The 14,163-nt window shown below is 39.4% G+C and overlaps 1 protein-coding gene across 1 annotated transcript in view; it reads right to left on the reverse strand.

Annotated features, from left to right (window-relative positions):
- Positions 1–513: 513 nt before the first annotated feature.
- Positions 514–14,163, reverse strand: part of LOC126377431 (Down syndrome cell adhesion molecule-like protein Dscam2) — a 46,645-nt gene continuing 32,995 nt past the window's right edge. The window contains exons 16-30 of the mRNA XM_050025173.1: positions 14,007–14,089; positions 13,551–13,685; positions 13,281–13,433; positions 12,711–12,840; positions 12,175–12,335; positions 11,119–11,298; positions 10,465–10,662; positions 9,573–9,770; positions 8,435–8,595; positions 6,908–7,088; positions 5,990–6,107; positions 5,246–5,433; positions 2,586–2,693; positions 1,907–1,984; positions 514–828 (exon numbers count right to left, since the gene is read on the reverse strand). Coding sequence (XP_049881130.1) covers positions 800–828; positions 1,907–1,984; positions 2,586–2,693; positions 5,246–5,433; positions 5,990–6,107; positions 6,908–7,088; positions 8,435–8,595; positions 9,573–9,770; positions 10,465–10,662; positions 11,119–11,298; positions 12,175–12,335; positions 12,711–12,840; positions 13,281–13,433; positions 13,551–13,685; positions 14,007–14,089 — 2,101 coding nt within the window. The 3' untranslated portion in view covers positions 514–799. The remainder of the gene's footprint in view (positions 829–1,906; positions 1,985–2,585; positions 2,694–5,245; positions 5,434–5,989; positions 6,108–6,907; positions 7,089–8,434; positions 8,596–9,572; positions 9,771–10,464; positions 10,663–11,118; positions 11,299–12,174; positions 12,336–12,710; positions 12,841–13,280; positions 13,434–13,550; positions 13,686–14,006; positions 14,090–14,163) is intronic.

Raw genomic sequence — 14,163 nt, forward strand, 5'->3', positions numbered from 1 at the left:
CACAGCGTGCTAGTGACATCGTAACGAAAACTTTGAGGGATGATTCAGACAATGATTCTGAGTTGATATCAAGTGGAATTTTCCGTCGCAAAATTATAGTTTATTTCAATTTAAAAATACACTAGAACTTTCATGAAATTCCACTTGATATCAACTCAGAATCATAGTCTGAATCATTCCTCTCAGTATTCGTTACGGTGTCACTAACACCCATACGTTCTTGTATGGCTACCTGTACGTACTTGTACGGGGTGTAAGTGACATCGTAGTTCATTCTGAGAAAACCCAAAAAAAAACATGAAATTTGCGACGGAAAATTCCACTTGATATTAACTCAGAATCATTTCCCTCAGTATTCGTTATGATGTCACTAACACCCTGATACAATATCTTCATACCCTTGATTGTACCGCACCGTGTCTTGGAGCTATGAATTACCTACCAACATTACGGCTCATAAGGACATCATCACCAACACAGTCGCCCCAGCAACAACATGTATGCAGTTGTTGTGGGTACCTTATCTGGTTAGCAACAAAGTTGCGCACTTTGTTGTCGGCAACCGAATCCCGAATAGCTCGCTGGTTGCGCCACCATAGTGTCCTACTAAGGGCGTAAAGGCATTTCATAATTAGATGGGTCAAATTGCATTATCATAGTATTTATTATAAACGTTTGAAGAAACTGTCTTGATTTTCAGATTTTCACGGAATGTCCAAAATTATCACCACAATGTTCACTAGATGGTCCACGGAATTAGATTCCTTTCGATTTAAAAAGATAGCGTCTCTTTCTCTAGTTACCTATGATGAGGTGTTCTGCAGGTTTCTGAAAAAAAAAAAACAATTTATTTTCTTTAGATAGGTACCTACTGTGTTTTAGTGTCGTTTCATGTTACCTCAGTATATTTTTTCTATTATTAGGCGCTTCTAATATTTGGCACAGATAAAGAAAAAATATTTGTATTGTATATAAATTTAGGTTCACATAAAGCCTCCGTGGTCTAGTGGTTAGAGCGTTAGACTCACGATCTAGAGGTCCGGGTTCGATTCCCGATGGGGACATTGTCGAAATCACTTTGTAAGACTGTCCTTTGTTCGGTAAGGACTTTACAGGCTTGAATCACCTGATTGTCCGAAAAAGTAAGATGATTCCGTGCTTCGGAGGGCACGCTAAGCAGCGTGGTGGAGTATGCTCCATACCCCCTCCGGTTGATTGAGGGGAGGCCTGTGCCCAGTAGTGGGACGTATATAGGCTGTTTATGTATGTATGTATGTAAATTTAGATACAGTTATAAATAAATGTTGCAGTCATGTTTGTAAATTACGTCTCACAATTTTTTTTTCTTTGCAGGTATATGTCCCTAGGGTCACCCTAGATCTGGGCCTAATTGGGTCGTGTATTAGGTTCAAGATATATTTTGAAATTCTGATTACTAAATAAAGACATATCTAAAACTAATAAAAAACATTTTTAAGAATTTTAATAATAAGTTCGAAATTTTATTACGTTTTTCTATGACGCCATAGTGTGCTTTTTCATATAATTTCCTTGGTAATTTCGTGTTTTGAAGTAAAAAAAAAACCTGATTTGACTAGTTGGAAACTATCCTATTCCCATCCTTTAATTGATTAAGTTATTGTTTTTAGGGTCCCCTGCTGGGACAGAAAACTTTACTGTTAAACGTAAAATAAAAACTAAGGTTGGTATTAATAAACTAATCTCACCTGAGACTGCCCTCAAGATCACGCTCAAGGCCCTGTTTTTATATGAGAACTGTCACATTGACATGATCTTGAGGGCAGTCTCAAAGCTGAGATTAGTTTATTAATACCACCCTAAGATTCGAATACACAATCAGAAAAAAGTAGATGTAACTTACTTCTTGATATTTCTGGAAACTTACTTCTGGGCATACTTTTGAGTGTTGACTTGGATATGCTGTCACTGTCTTCAGACTCTGAACAGACTTGAAAACTGGTTTCTGAAATGAAATAACAAATAATTTATTTAATTGGTAATTTAATTGTAAACATAAAATACATTTATGTCTTCTTATGGACGTAACATTTAGTCGATTTTTACAACATGCTGCGGTTGAATAACAGCTGAATCAGCTTTATGACTTTTTTTTTTCAGTACCTAATCCAAAATAAGTTATTCTATACAGGGTGTTAGTGACATCGTAACGAAAACTTTGAGAGATGATTCAGACCATGATTCTGAGCTGATATCAAGTGGAATTTCCTGTCGAGGTTTTTTTCAGTTTTACTGAAAATAATTAAAAAAGAAACACTAAAATTGTTACGAATTTTCCGACAGGAAATTCCACTTGATATCAACTCAGAATCAAGGTCTGAATTATCCCCCTCACTATTCGTTACGGTGTCACTAACACCCATACCTACTTTTATGGCTATCAGTATGTACTTGTACGGGGTGTAAGTGACATCGTAACGAATACTGAGAGGGATGGTTCAGCTCATTATTTTGAGCTAATTAAATAAAAAAAATTCTATCGCTTTGTATTCGTTACGATGTCACTAACAACCTGTATAAGGTAATAAATAAGATATTTAGGGTACCTGTATCATATCTCTGTTTATGTCGACTGGGTATGTCTTGATTATCGACGTGTCCAAACGTACGGAACCCGACCGCAAACTGCGCGTACGGGCTTATCTCGTAGAGCTCTGAAATAAGAACGCTGATATTAGACTTATCTTATCTAGCCTAAAGTGTCCCACTGCTGGGCAAAGGCCTCCCTCCATTTCTTCCAGGACTCTCTCTCCAGTGCTTTCTCCGGCCAGCCTTCCAGGAAAGCATCCAAGTCATCGCGCCATCTTCGCCTTGGTCTGCCGCGCCTGCTTCTGTCTCTATTCGGAGACCATTCTGTCTTCGGAGACCATATTAGACACGTATCAAAAATTACGTTGAGACCCCTAGTTTGATTAGGACATTACAGGCTGATCACCTGATTGTCCGAAAGAAAGATGATCCATGCTTCGGAAGGCAAGTTTAGCCGTTGGTCCCGGTTACTGCTTACTGATGTAAGTAAGTAGTCGTTACATGAGCCATGTCAGGGGCCTTTGGCGGCTCAATAGTAACCCTGACACCAGGGTTGATGAGGTTGGTACTCCACCTCATAACCCACACGATAGAAGAAGACACGTATCATGCTAAATTACTAATTAATAATAGGATCAAATATTAATTAAGGATAAAATCACTTAGACTTATTAAGTAATTATATCGTATGGTAGGTACATTAAAATTATTGCATGTTATATGTTATTCACGCAAATACAAATAATAGAATACAGCACATTTAAAAATCAATTTAAGTAATAATCACTTATAAATTATAATCTTATTCAGGGTAGTTATAACGAATATTTTATCTACTAATTGTTTTAATTACTAATTTATCAGAGCGCGTTATCGGTGTATCTTTAACTGATTTATTTAGTTTAAGTTGTTACTTTTGTGTTATTTTTAAATAGATTTATAAGTATCTTTATAAATTGCATGAATTAGCATTAATTTATACCCATGGTCGTATTCTTCGGTAAAGTGTGGGTACTTAGTTCATCTTGCGGCGAATGTACCTCTGGCTACCCCAATTGGGATATAGTCGTGAGCTTATGTCATGTTATACTCGTGTCTATCGTGACAGGAGAAAATATTATAGTAAAACTCGGGATCTGAAAAGGCTATTTCGTCTAAAAAGCAATATTGGCGCAATGTCAACTAATTTCAAATAGCAATATTGCTTTTTCAGATGAAATTACTTCAATGCCTGTTCAACCCCTCTGTTTAGTGCATACAAATGTTTTGTGATTCGAATAAGTTAGTACCTAAACACTTGACCATCAATATAGCCTTTATAGACACTCAGAGAGTTGCTCTATCGGTTGTTTGGTCGGTGATGCTAATTTAAAATGTTTCGTGTGTGTATGTGCGATATTTGATTTGATTTTGATTTGTCTACTTGAACAGGAAGCTCCGTAAAACTTTATTTTTTTGTTTTGTTTTTGATGTGACTATATTTGTCGTATACATACATACATATAACATAAACAGCCTATATACGTCCCACTGCTGGGCACAGGCCTCCCCTCAATCAACCGGAGGGGGTATGGAGCATACTCCACCACGCTGCTCCAATGCGGGTTGGTGGAGGTGTTTTACGGCTAATAGCCGGGACCAACGGCTTAACGTGCCCTCCGAAGCACGGAATCATCTTACTTTTTCGGACAATCAGGTGATTCAAGCCTGAAAAGTCCTTACCAAACAAAGGACAGTCTCACAAAGTGATTTCGACAATGTCCCCATCGGGAATCGAACCCGGACCTCTAGATCGTGAGCCTAACGCTCTAACCACTAGACCACGGAGGCTGTTTGTCGTATAGCATGAACTATTTAGCTGGGCAAATGGGGGCGCTGTGGGCTGTCACCTGGTAAAACTCAAGACATCAGGCCTGAGGGTGCTCAGAAGGTCTTCGGTGAGGCGTGGGTACTCACTTACTCAGTTCATCTAACTACTACCTAATAGGTATAGTCGTGAGCTTATGTAATAATGTAATAATAACTTTATTGCACAAACACATTACAAAGATAATCTTATTAAAATTTATACAATATTATGCGCAATTTTACAATTTAAGTGAAAACAGCGGCAGTCCAACGGGGGTCCCCAAACTAGGCTGTGCCTGTATCTTGGGGAAGAAATGTTGAGTTATAGATTAGAGATTGTGTTAGCAAACAGAACTTTAGCGTACTAAATGTACCTAATAAGAGAGCCTTCAGCGCTCCCCATTTGTCCGGCCAAGTAGTTAATGCCATCTGCGGCAAATCTACAATAAGTCACGTCAAAAAAAAAAAAAAATCATATAATATATTAATTTGCTAATAATTATTGAACACTTTCAAATAACTATTTATCGCAATATTTCATACTTAAAGATTTTATTTTAAACTGACTGATTGTCAGATCTGTATTTGAGTTTTTGGACGTCTCCCCACGAACTGTCATTTGTCGTTGATCTCCAAAGACCAAGTATATTGGTCTTTGTTGATCTCGCTCTATTCTCGATGCTTTTTTATCGGCGATGTTTTACGATTGTTTTGATTGTAAAAGTTTAAGTACAATAAAAGTTATTTCTATCACTAAAATAACATTAGTTCGGCATTTAAAAGTAATCCCGCTGTTCCTGTATGCTTTTGGTTTACTGTTGTTACTCACCATGCTTACTGTTATTCCTCATATGTATAGGAGCGCTGTAGATCCTGTTCTGCGCATTCATGGTCTGCGCATTGATAGAGTTCTCTTTAATGTTTGCAATGTTGGTATGCGATGTGTTAGCTGTCAGGTTGCCGCTCTCTGATTTGTTGTCCACTGTTATTGAGTCGCGGTATTCTGTTTCGCTTGAGCTGAAAAAGGATATAATTACCTACATAACATACGTAAATAGCCTATATACGTTTCACTGCTGGGCACAGGCCTCCCCTCAACCAACCGGAGAGGGTATGGAGCATACTCCACCACGCTGCTCCACTGTCCATATTACTTATATTAATTTATTTTAAGTGCAGTTTTTTTGCAGTGGGCGTCGTACGGCTGATGATGATGATGATGATGAAGTGCAGTTTTCACTAACACAGTTGCCTCGACCGTCATGGACGGCGATATGGTTCACTAGCTATCACGTTGGTCTAACAGAAAGCTCAGTGAGGTGTGGGTACTTAGTTCATCTTGCGATGGATATACCTCTGAATACCTCAACAGGATAGAGTCGTGAACTTATGTTATGTTAAATCCTGTATTATGCAACTGGGTACCCTCCGGCCTGTTGTCTTAAACGTTGTACCGGGTGAGAGCCTTCAGCGCTCTATTTGTCCGGCCAAGTAGTTAGGTAGGTAGGCAAATCTACAATAAGTCACATAAAAAAAGGAGGCTTTCACCCAGTAATTTTAAGATAGAACGTACCTCTGTCTTCTAATTATTATGTAGATGCTTGTTAGTACGCAAATGGCGAGCAGTATAGAACTGCACATTATAACTAATGTATTGATGTCCAATGATTCAGATGGTGGTCCCACTTCACCTGAAAACAAAAGAGTGTGTCTATCAGGCAGGGCGCGTAGTATACTCCCCCATGTAATAGGGGGTGAGGCTATTGCCATCAACCGGGCAAAAATCCTGAAAACCACGTGATATCAATAAAATATAATTATACTTAAATAATTTTCAAATCACCGATTCACCGAATGAGAAATCGGTCGATGTACTGCGGAACGGAAGGCGATTGGGGCAACCACCGTTCTACACGCCCTATCATAGAGTATTGAAGGCGATTACTCCATCGACAAGAGCGCAGCTCTTAAATAAAGAAAGAGAGAATTTTCAAATATATCTATGAGGGATATTACATCTATCCAACATTCGTCGATCATGATTTACGATTAAAACACAAATCGACCTTATTAATACTAAATTATGATCGTTATTTGTAGGGTCGTATGCTGATTGACGGAATACCGTGGTAAAACCTCGATCATCCATAGACAATAGCATACTATTCTACAAATAACGATCACAATGCAATATTAATAAGGTCGATTTTTCTAAACTTCGTCAGCAATAGTTTTGTCTATGGTGTGATCGTGGTTTTACCGTGGTATTTCCACGGTGTTCCGGATGATTCAGACCATGATTCTGAGTCGATATCAAGAGGTATTTCCTGTCGGAAAAGTAATAAAAAATTTAATATTTTTCAAAATTATTATCAGTTCTTTATTTTTGCAACGGAAAATTCTATTTGATATCAACTCAGAATCATTGTCTGAATCATCCCTCGTTTTCGTTACGATGTCACTAACTCCCTGTATTATTTAAACTACTCACTGCCATCCTCGTTCTTCGTAGCATAGTTATATGTCGTGGTGACACTTCCAGCCTCATTGGTGGAGGTCACTCGGATCTGGTACCAGGTCCCGGAAGACAGGTCCGTGATGGCTAGCGAGGACCTATAGGGCTTGGCCTGGTACAGGTTCGGAAGACCCCAAGACGGTAGCTCGGAGAAGGACTGGAAATAAGAAAGCGGTCTGTTTTTCAGAATCAGAATTATTTATTCAACGTAATTATCATTAACTCCTCTGCTGGACTTGGAGTAAAGAAAAAACATAGAATGCGTTCAGCTGCCTATCTTCTCGTGCATGTCGTAAAAGGCGAAAAAGGGACAGCGTCCTGTCGAACATGATGGATCATCTGTAGGAGCGATAGGCTGATCCCCTATCATCATACGGTTTATCATTATCCACCATAGGACTATGTATCAAAAGTGGCTGCAAATAGTTTCTTGATTATTTGGCAAAAGTATGGAAATTAAAATAATTAAAAAAACAAAGAATTTTTTTGAATTTTCCGACATGTAATTCCACTTGATATCAACTCAGAATCATGGTCTGAATCATCCCCCTCAGTATTCGTTAAGGTGTAACTAACACTCATACCTACTTGTATGGCTACCTGTATGTACCTGGACGGGGTGTAAGTGACATCCTGAGAGGGATGATTCAGCTCATTATTCTGAGTTAATATCAAGTAGAATTTTGCATACACAAAAGTATAGAATTGAAAATATTTGAAAAAAAAACTAAACAAAATCATTAATTTTGCGACGGAAAATTCCACTTGATATATCATGGTTTGAATCATCCCCCTTAGTATTCGTTACGATGTCACTAACACCCTGTATAGAATACAAAGAAAATAAGATGCAATGGACTCGTAGATCACAGACACATTTAAACAATATATATGTTACTCTTATTAAGATCGTGGATATAATGCGTCAGAGCAGAATAAAATGAATTGAATGGAAGAGTATTTCCAAATTTAAAATGATTGGCGGTAAAAAGGAGGGGCTAGTACGGAGTATTCAATATTCTTTATTTGCATACTACGATGGTGTACAAGTTTGTGAGTTACATAAAATATGTGTTTCACATCATAGACCCTTTCGGGCACAACAATATAGAAGTTTAAAAGAGAGAAGGAAGCTTTTCAAATTGTAACATCAGTATCAGTAAGGTATTCACTAGTGCTGTAGTAACATTTATTAATTAGAATTTCTTTTATTTTTTTAATAAAGATTTTGTCACTTTTTTCTTCTTTTAATATGTTAGGCAGTTTATTATAAATTTTGATGGACATCACCTTATGGGCTAGAAGAATGTAGGACCAGTCTAGATATAGGTAAATTTAATCTTTTTCCATGTCGCAATGTGTATTTTACAGGGAGATCTTCGCGGCGTTTAAAATATCTTGGTGTTTACGAACATTCCAAATCACTCACTCAATCGAGTCACTCTGCTATGTTAGTTTTTCTTCCATGCTTGTTCTTTTGAAAAAGCTAGTAAGAAAACTCACCATAGTATTATGCGTTCGGATCCAAGAGCGACCGCCAAGCGGGCGGTAGTCAATCTCCCAGCCTTTCAACTCACACCCCCCATCGTCCCACCCCGCCAGCTGCACGAAGATGTGGGAGCAGTTGCTCCATAACCACTCGTTGGTTGATGGCGGGATTGGTACTGGAAAAGAAGAGGACATTTGAGCGGAGTCCAAGTGAACAACGAGGTATAAAAAGACAAGTTTATTATGATTGTTTGGACATCATCATCATCATCATTATCATCAGCCCATTAACGTCCCCACTGTTGGGGCACGGGCCTTCCCTATGGATGGATAGGGAGATCGGGCCTTAAACCATCACGCGGGCCGGTGCGGATTGATGGTTATTAACGACTGCTAATGTAGCCGGGACCAACGGCTTAACGTGCCTTCCGAAGCACGGAGGAGCTCGAGATGAAAACTTTTTGCCTTTGCGAAAGTTACTTAACTTCAACAATCGCAGATTGTTCGTACATACTGAATTAATCGTAATTGTAGCTTTGAATGTTGTACTTTTTATATAATATTACTATAAATTGTAAGTTGAGCGCGAACCTCGCCTCAGGGCGTCGTCCGAGAGGAAAATATTTGAAAGAATTAATCGACTCTAGGGATCGATAGCGATAAGCGCTAAATGAGGGAAGTCGTCACATTGAACATTTCATCTAGATAGAAAAGCAATTCTGTTATTCGACATTGGCTCTGTTGTAAAAAAATATGATTATATTGCTCACAATTTTTTTTTGACGTGTTTTACTTAACACACATTAACATAAACAGCTATATACGTCCCACTCCTGGACACAGGCCTACTCACCGGCTGTGTTATTGCATGAATTTCTTACTGAATATGACCTAAACGCAGACCATACACAGCCTATAGTCCCACTGCTGGGCACAGGCCTCCCCTCAATCAACCAAAGGGGGTATGGAGCATACACCACCACGCTGATCCACTGCGGATTGTTGGAAATGTTTTACGGTTATTAGCCGGGACTGACGACTTAAAATGCCCGCCGAAGTACGGATGCCCTCTGAAGAACGGAACAGAGCAACTTAATGTTACATCTGTTACACCTGTGTGTCACAATAAATGAATATGATTATTAGTCCATACCTCCACCCAAAGTGCTGACGTCCAGGTATGCTGGTTGCGACGTCCCAACTCGGTTGGTGGCAGTAATCCTTACAGAATACTTGGTGCCGCATTTGAGTCCAGTCAGAGCATGTTTCTGGACGTTTAGGCTTGGCAACTTGGTGACAGGCCAGGCCTCCTGCCACGGTCCACTTGCTTCTTTCCAAGTGAGGCTGTAACCTGAAGGTTCGATTAGTTTGCTGGAGAAATAAACTGGGTCTTCTATGGAAGATTTTGTTTTATAGTTTCATTACTAAAGATATTTCCAAATTAGCGAATTTGAACTTTGGACCGAATAGCTGATAGGTGTATTCAACCGCATTGACATTTTTAGATCAGGTGAGAAATTGGTCAAAATGAAATATTTTTTGATGTGACTTGTTTGGATTGGACGGCATTCACTACTTGGCCGGACAAATGAGGTGATGCGTTAAGCAGTTGGTCCGACAGTAGATGGCGTTACTTCTGAAGTTTTCGTATTTTTTTTCCATTTATTCGTTTAGTGTTGAGTTCTGACCCGATGATGTTAGTTGGCGAAATCTCACATACATTCCAAAGTACGGATCATTTTTCTTTCGGATAATCAGGTAATCAGCCTGCAATGACCAAACTAGGGATCACAAAGTGGTTTTGTGATTATGTCCCAACTGGGATTCGAACCCAGGACCTAGGGATGGTGAGCCCAACCCTCAACCTCTGGACTACGAAGGTCATGATTATCATTAGTTACCAACCTAATCATCCTCATCTGACAGAAAACGTCCACTGCTGGACAAATATCTCCCCCAAGGCTCACCATAATCACCTTCAGAGGGTCATAGGTTCACCCTGTCACCGTCTACCCATAAATTAACGAATACCAATTTTAACTCACTGATCTTTTGAGTAAAGCTCCTATTGCTCGTGTAGTAGGGTTGCTCCCACTCCACCAAGATGGAGTCCTTGTACGGCGTTGCCCTCAGCACCGGCGCATCCGGGAGAGGTAGAACTGTCACCACGTACTCTACTGAGTCTGAACCATATAGGTTCTTAGCTAGGCATGTGTAGTTCCCGCTTAGGGACTGGTCTATGTCTGGAAAAAAATATATCATGACTTTATATTCGGTAATCTTCTTTGAAATTGGAGTAACTGACATGATTTTGAGCCTGCAACCGTTTATCCATAACTTACGTATTTTGCAGCGTTACTATCATGCTGATGCAGCGCTGAAGCGACGCGAATAATTTGAAGGTGTCCTAAATTAGATCATAATATGACGAGGTTATTGGTTTCCGGATCGTTACGACCTTCAAACCCTCAAAAAATGAGCGTGCTCGCCTCTGAAAGGCCGGCAATGCACTTGTGAATACTGTAGTGTTGCGAGTGTCTATGCACGATGGTAATTGCGTAGGTACCATCAGGCGCTTTGTCAGCTCGTTTGTCGCCTATATTAAAAAGAGAAAACAATCTGCTGTCCCGAACGCAAAGTACAGTAGACCAACGTGGCTGAATATTTCTTCAAAGATATCGAAAAAAATTAATACTTACTGTTAATAAGCAGACTATCATCATGGTTCCTGGTGAAGCGAGGATGGTGAGTGATGATGTTGTGCTTGTGGTACCACACGGTCCGAGGTGGGGGGACGCCCACACATTGACACACGAGGAGTAGGGAGCTCCCCACTCCTACCGATATGGTGCCTCCTAAAGATGCTACTCCTGCCACCACTGCAAAAATATGTTGAGAGTTAAGTGGAGTTTGAAGATGAAGAAATATGTATTCCTTTTTTAAATGACTTATTGTAGATTGTACGTACATTCTAACCTCGAATATCATTCACTACTATTAGAGATCTACTGAGAGCTTTCACTCAAGAAATTTTCAGCCGTAATGGCTGAGGGTAGCTAGTAGGAAGGCAGGCTAGAACGTTGGTTCAGGGCGGTCTCTGGCACGTTAAGTAATCGGTTCCGGCTATTATTGACTTAAGTATGTATTCAATTCAATTCTTTGTTCTTTTCAATTCAATTCAATTCTCTATATTTCCATGAGTAGGTACACATTCTATAAATTACGTTACAATATTTCAATATTACATCATTTTATAAAATCATAATAGTATATAAATTACATCGCTATATTGTCGTCATCCTAATTTTATGTTATTGAGAAACTCTGTTAAGTCATAATAGGCTTTATGAACCAAATAATGTTATGTTACAATAACTTGTGTCAAACCGTGGTACCAACTATATATCACTGATTTAAGGGGAAATGTATACGTTTTTGCAATAAGATTCCCATTGACATTCAACCTTTGAACAGCTTTAAGACAGTAATTAAACAGAAACTTTGTAAAAAAGGCTAAGATTACATCTAGAAGATATGAATGCATGGGATTAGCTATCCTTTTTAAAAGAACGTCTTGGGCGTTGTGCCGTGGTTTTCTTGTAGCTTCATTTCCCTGGCTATACAGGTTGTGAAAAGCTGCAGTAGCTTTAGGCGGATGAGACGTTATTTATGTAAAAAATGACGATTTAAAGTGTAACTATATTACCTACTGGATAAAGATACTTATGAATTTGTATTTCAATCTACATTAATACCTCTTTGTGTAGGAGTATGCGAGACCCTCCTTGTAGCCATTCCTTCACCAGCCCTGGTGGAAGCCGTGACCCATGCTTCGTGGGTCCTGCCAGATATCAACTCCTTCACTTCAGCAGTCGTACGAGATGGTTCCACTCGGTAGGTTTGTGGCGGGCCGTTGCTGGAGAGACATGAAGATTGAGATAAATGATTTGATTTAGTTTGTGGAGAATTTTGCAGTTTTAAGGAGGTTTTGCTTATTTTCCTGAAGTCGTTGATAGACCTGTTCAAAGAACCCGTGACTTCATGCTTGAGTCATAGATATTTTAATATCACGTCGTTTCCAGGATTTGTGCCTGATTGATTTCATCTGATTATTCCATATTAAGTACATGGAACTTAAACATAGCCCGCTCGATTTTTTTTGACGTTGTATAACGCATTGACTACTTGACCGGACAAATGGGGAGCACTGAGGGCTCTCACCCAGTAAGTCATCGATTATATTACAAGTAGAAAATAGGAAAATAATATTCCATTGCGAACGAGGACGTACCTAGAAGTAGGCTTAACATACACGGTGTAGTAGAGAAGTTCTCCATTCGGATGGTCAGGTTTCTTCCAGCTGATGAGCAGGGATGTGGCTGATAGCACCAGCACCTTGATGTCTGCTGGGGGACCCGGCACTGAAAAATAGACATCAGGTTTTTGGGCAAAGTTGTTAAGAATCATTCGAAAGAAGTTCCGTGGTCCATGAAATTATTGGTAGTGATAGGAACCCTGTATGCTTAAGGCGGCAGACTTCACATTTATCCGCGGCAAGTTTCGTAAAGGAAAGAAATAATATTGTACTTACCCACATTCAACTCTAGACCCTGTTTTGCGAGCATTAAGTTTAGTTTTCATTGTGGAATGTTGGAGTGGTAAAGTGGAGCAACTTCAGGTATAGTGACGTCAGCCAGGGTGACAGCGGAGGTGCTATCTTAACATTCCCTTCTCAATCTTAGTTACTACATCACCCATAACTAGCTCAAATACTTCCACCAACCACCAATACCACATGTTTTTATTGGTTAAACTCCTGTGCCCAGGATTAAACATGCCTGTAACTTCCAAAACAACTCACCATCTTGCAAAGTAGCACATACGATAGGAAACGAGTACGGCCCCGCACCAAAGTTTGAGAACCCCGCAACTTTCACCGTGTAGTTTGTGTATTTTAGCAGCCCTTGTAGATATAACTCTGTGTGGAGAGATGTATGGTTCTGCCAAGCGCCGTCTGAAATGAAGTTAGGAGTTCTAATGAGTTCAAACTGTTTTCGTCAAAATATTCGGCCATGAAATGGTCTAATAAATAGGTATTACTATAATGACTTTCTTCTTAATGTAAACTAACCTTCAGTAGCATAGAGCACCGTATACCCAATCAGCGAGCTTCCTTGCCCAGGCAGAACAATAGGCTGCCAACCGACCCTCAGAGACGTGGCGGAGACCGCTGTACACTCCACTGACGATGGAGCCTGTTCTGGCGCTGAAAGGTAGATGGAATTTTTGTAAACGCCTGTCAAAAAGTTTCGAGCAATTACATTTTTATATATAGGAGCCTGCAAAAAAGTGTCGAGCATTTGCGTTTGAGAGCGGCTTTGTAAATAAATTACTGATGTGTTTATGTATGATGTTTTTTACCACGGCGAATATAGTTATGAAAAGACATGTTTACAGGCTTTGGAAAATAAAATGATTAGGACCTTATACGAAGTTACTTGGTATTTTTGGTTGAAGATCAAAACAATGTATGAAACGAATACAACTTGGGTAAACGCCTGTAAAAAAAATAATGCAATGTAATTACCTCCTTCCCTCGTGTCTTGGTATACTGGCAGTGAGAAAGGTCCACTACCAGCACTGGTAAAAGCTGCTACAGACACGCTATATCTGTAAAGGTAAGAATGATAAGTTAGAATAAGTTTTTCGTAGGAATGTGTGTGCAATAAAACATAAACAGCCGT

The sequence above is a fragment of the Pectinophora gossypiella genome, chromosome 23 (genome assembly GCF_024362695.1).
Source record: "Pectinophora gossypiella chromosome 23, ilPecGoss1.1, whole genome shotgun sequence".
NCBI classification, from domain to species: domain Eukaryota; kingdom Metazoa; phylum Arthropoda; class Insecta; order Lepidoptera; family Gelechiidae; genus Pectinophora; species Pectinophora gossypiella.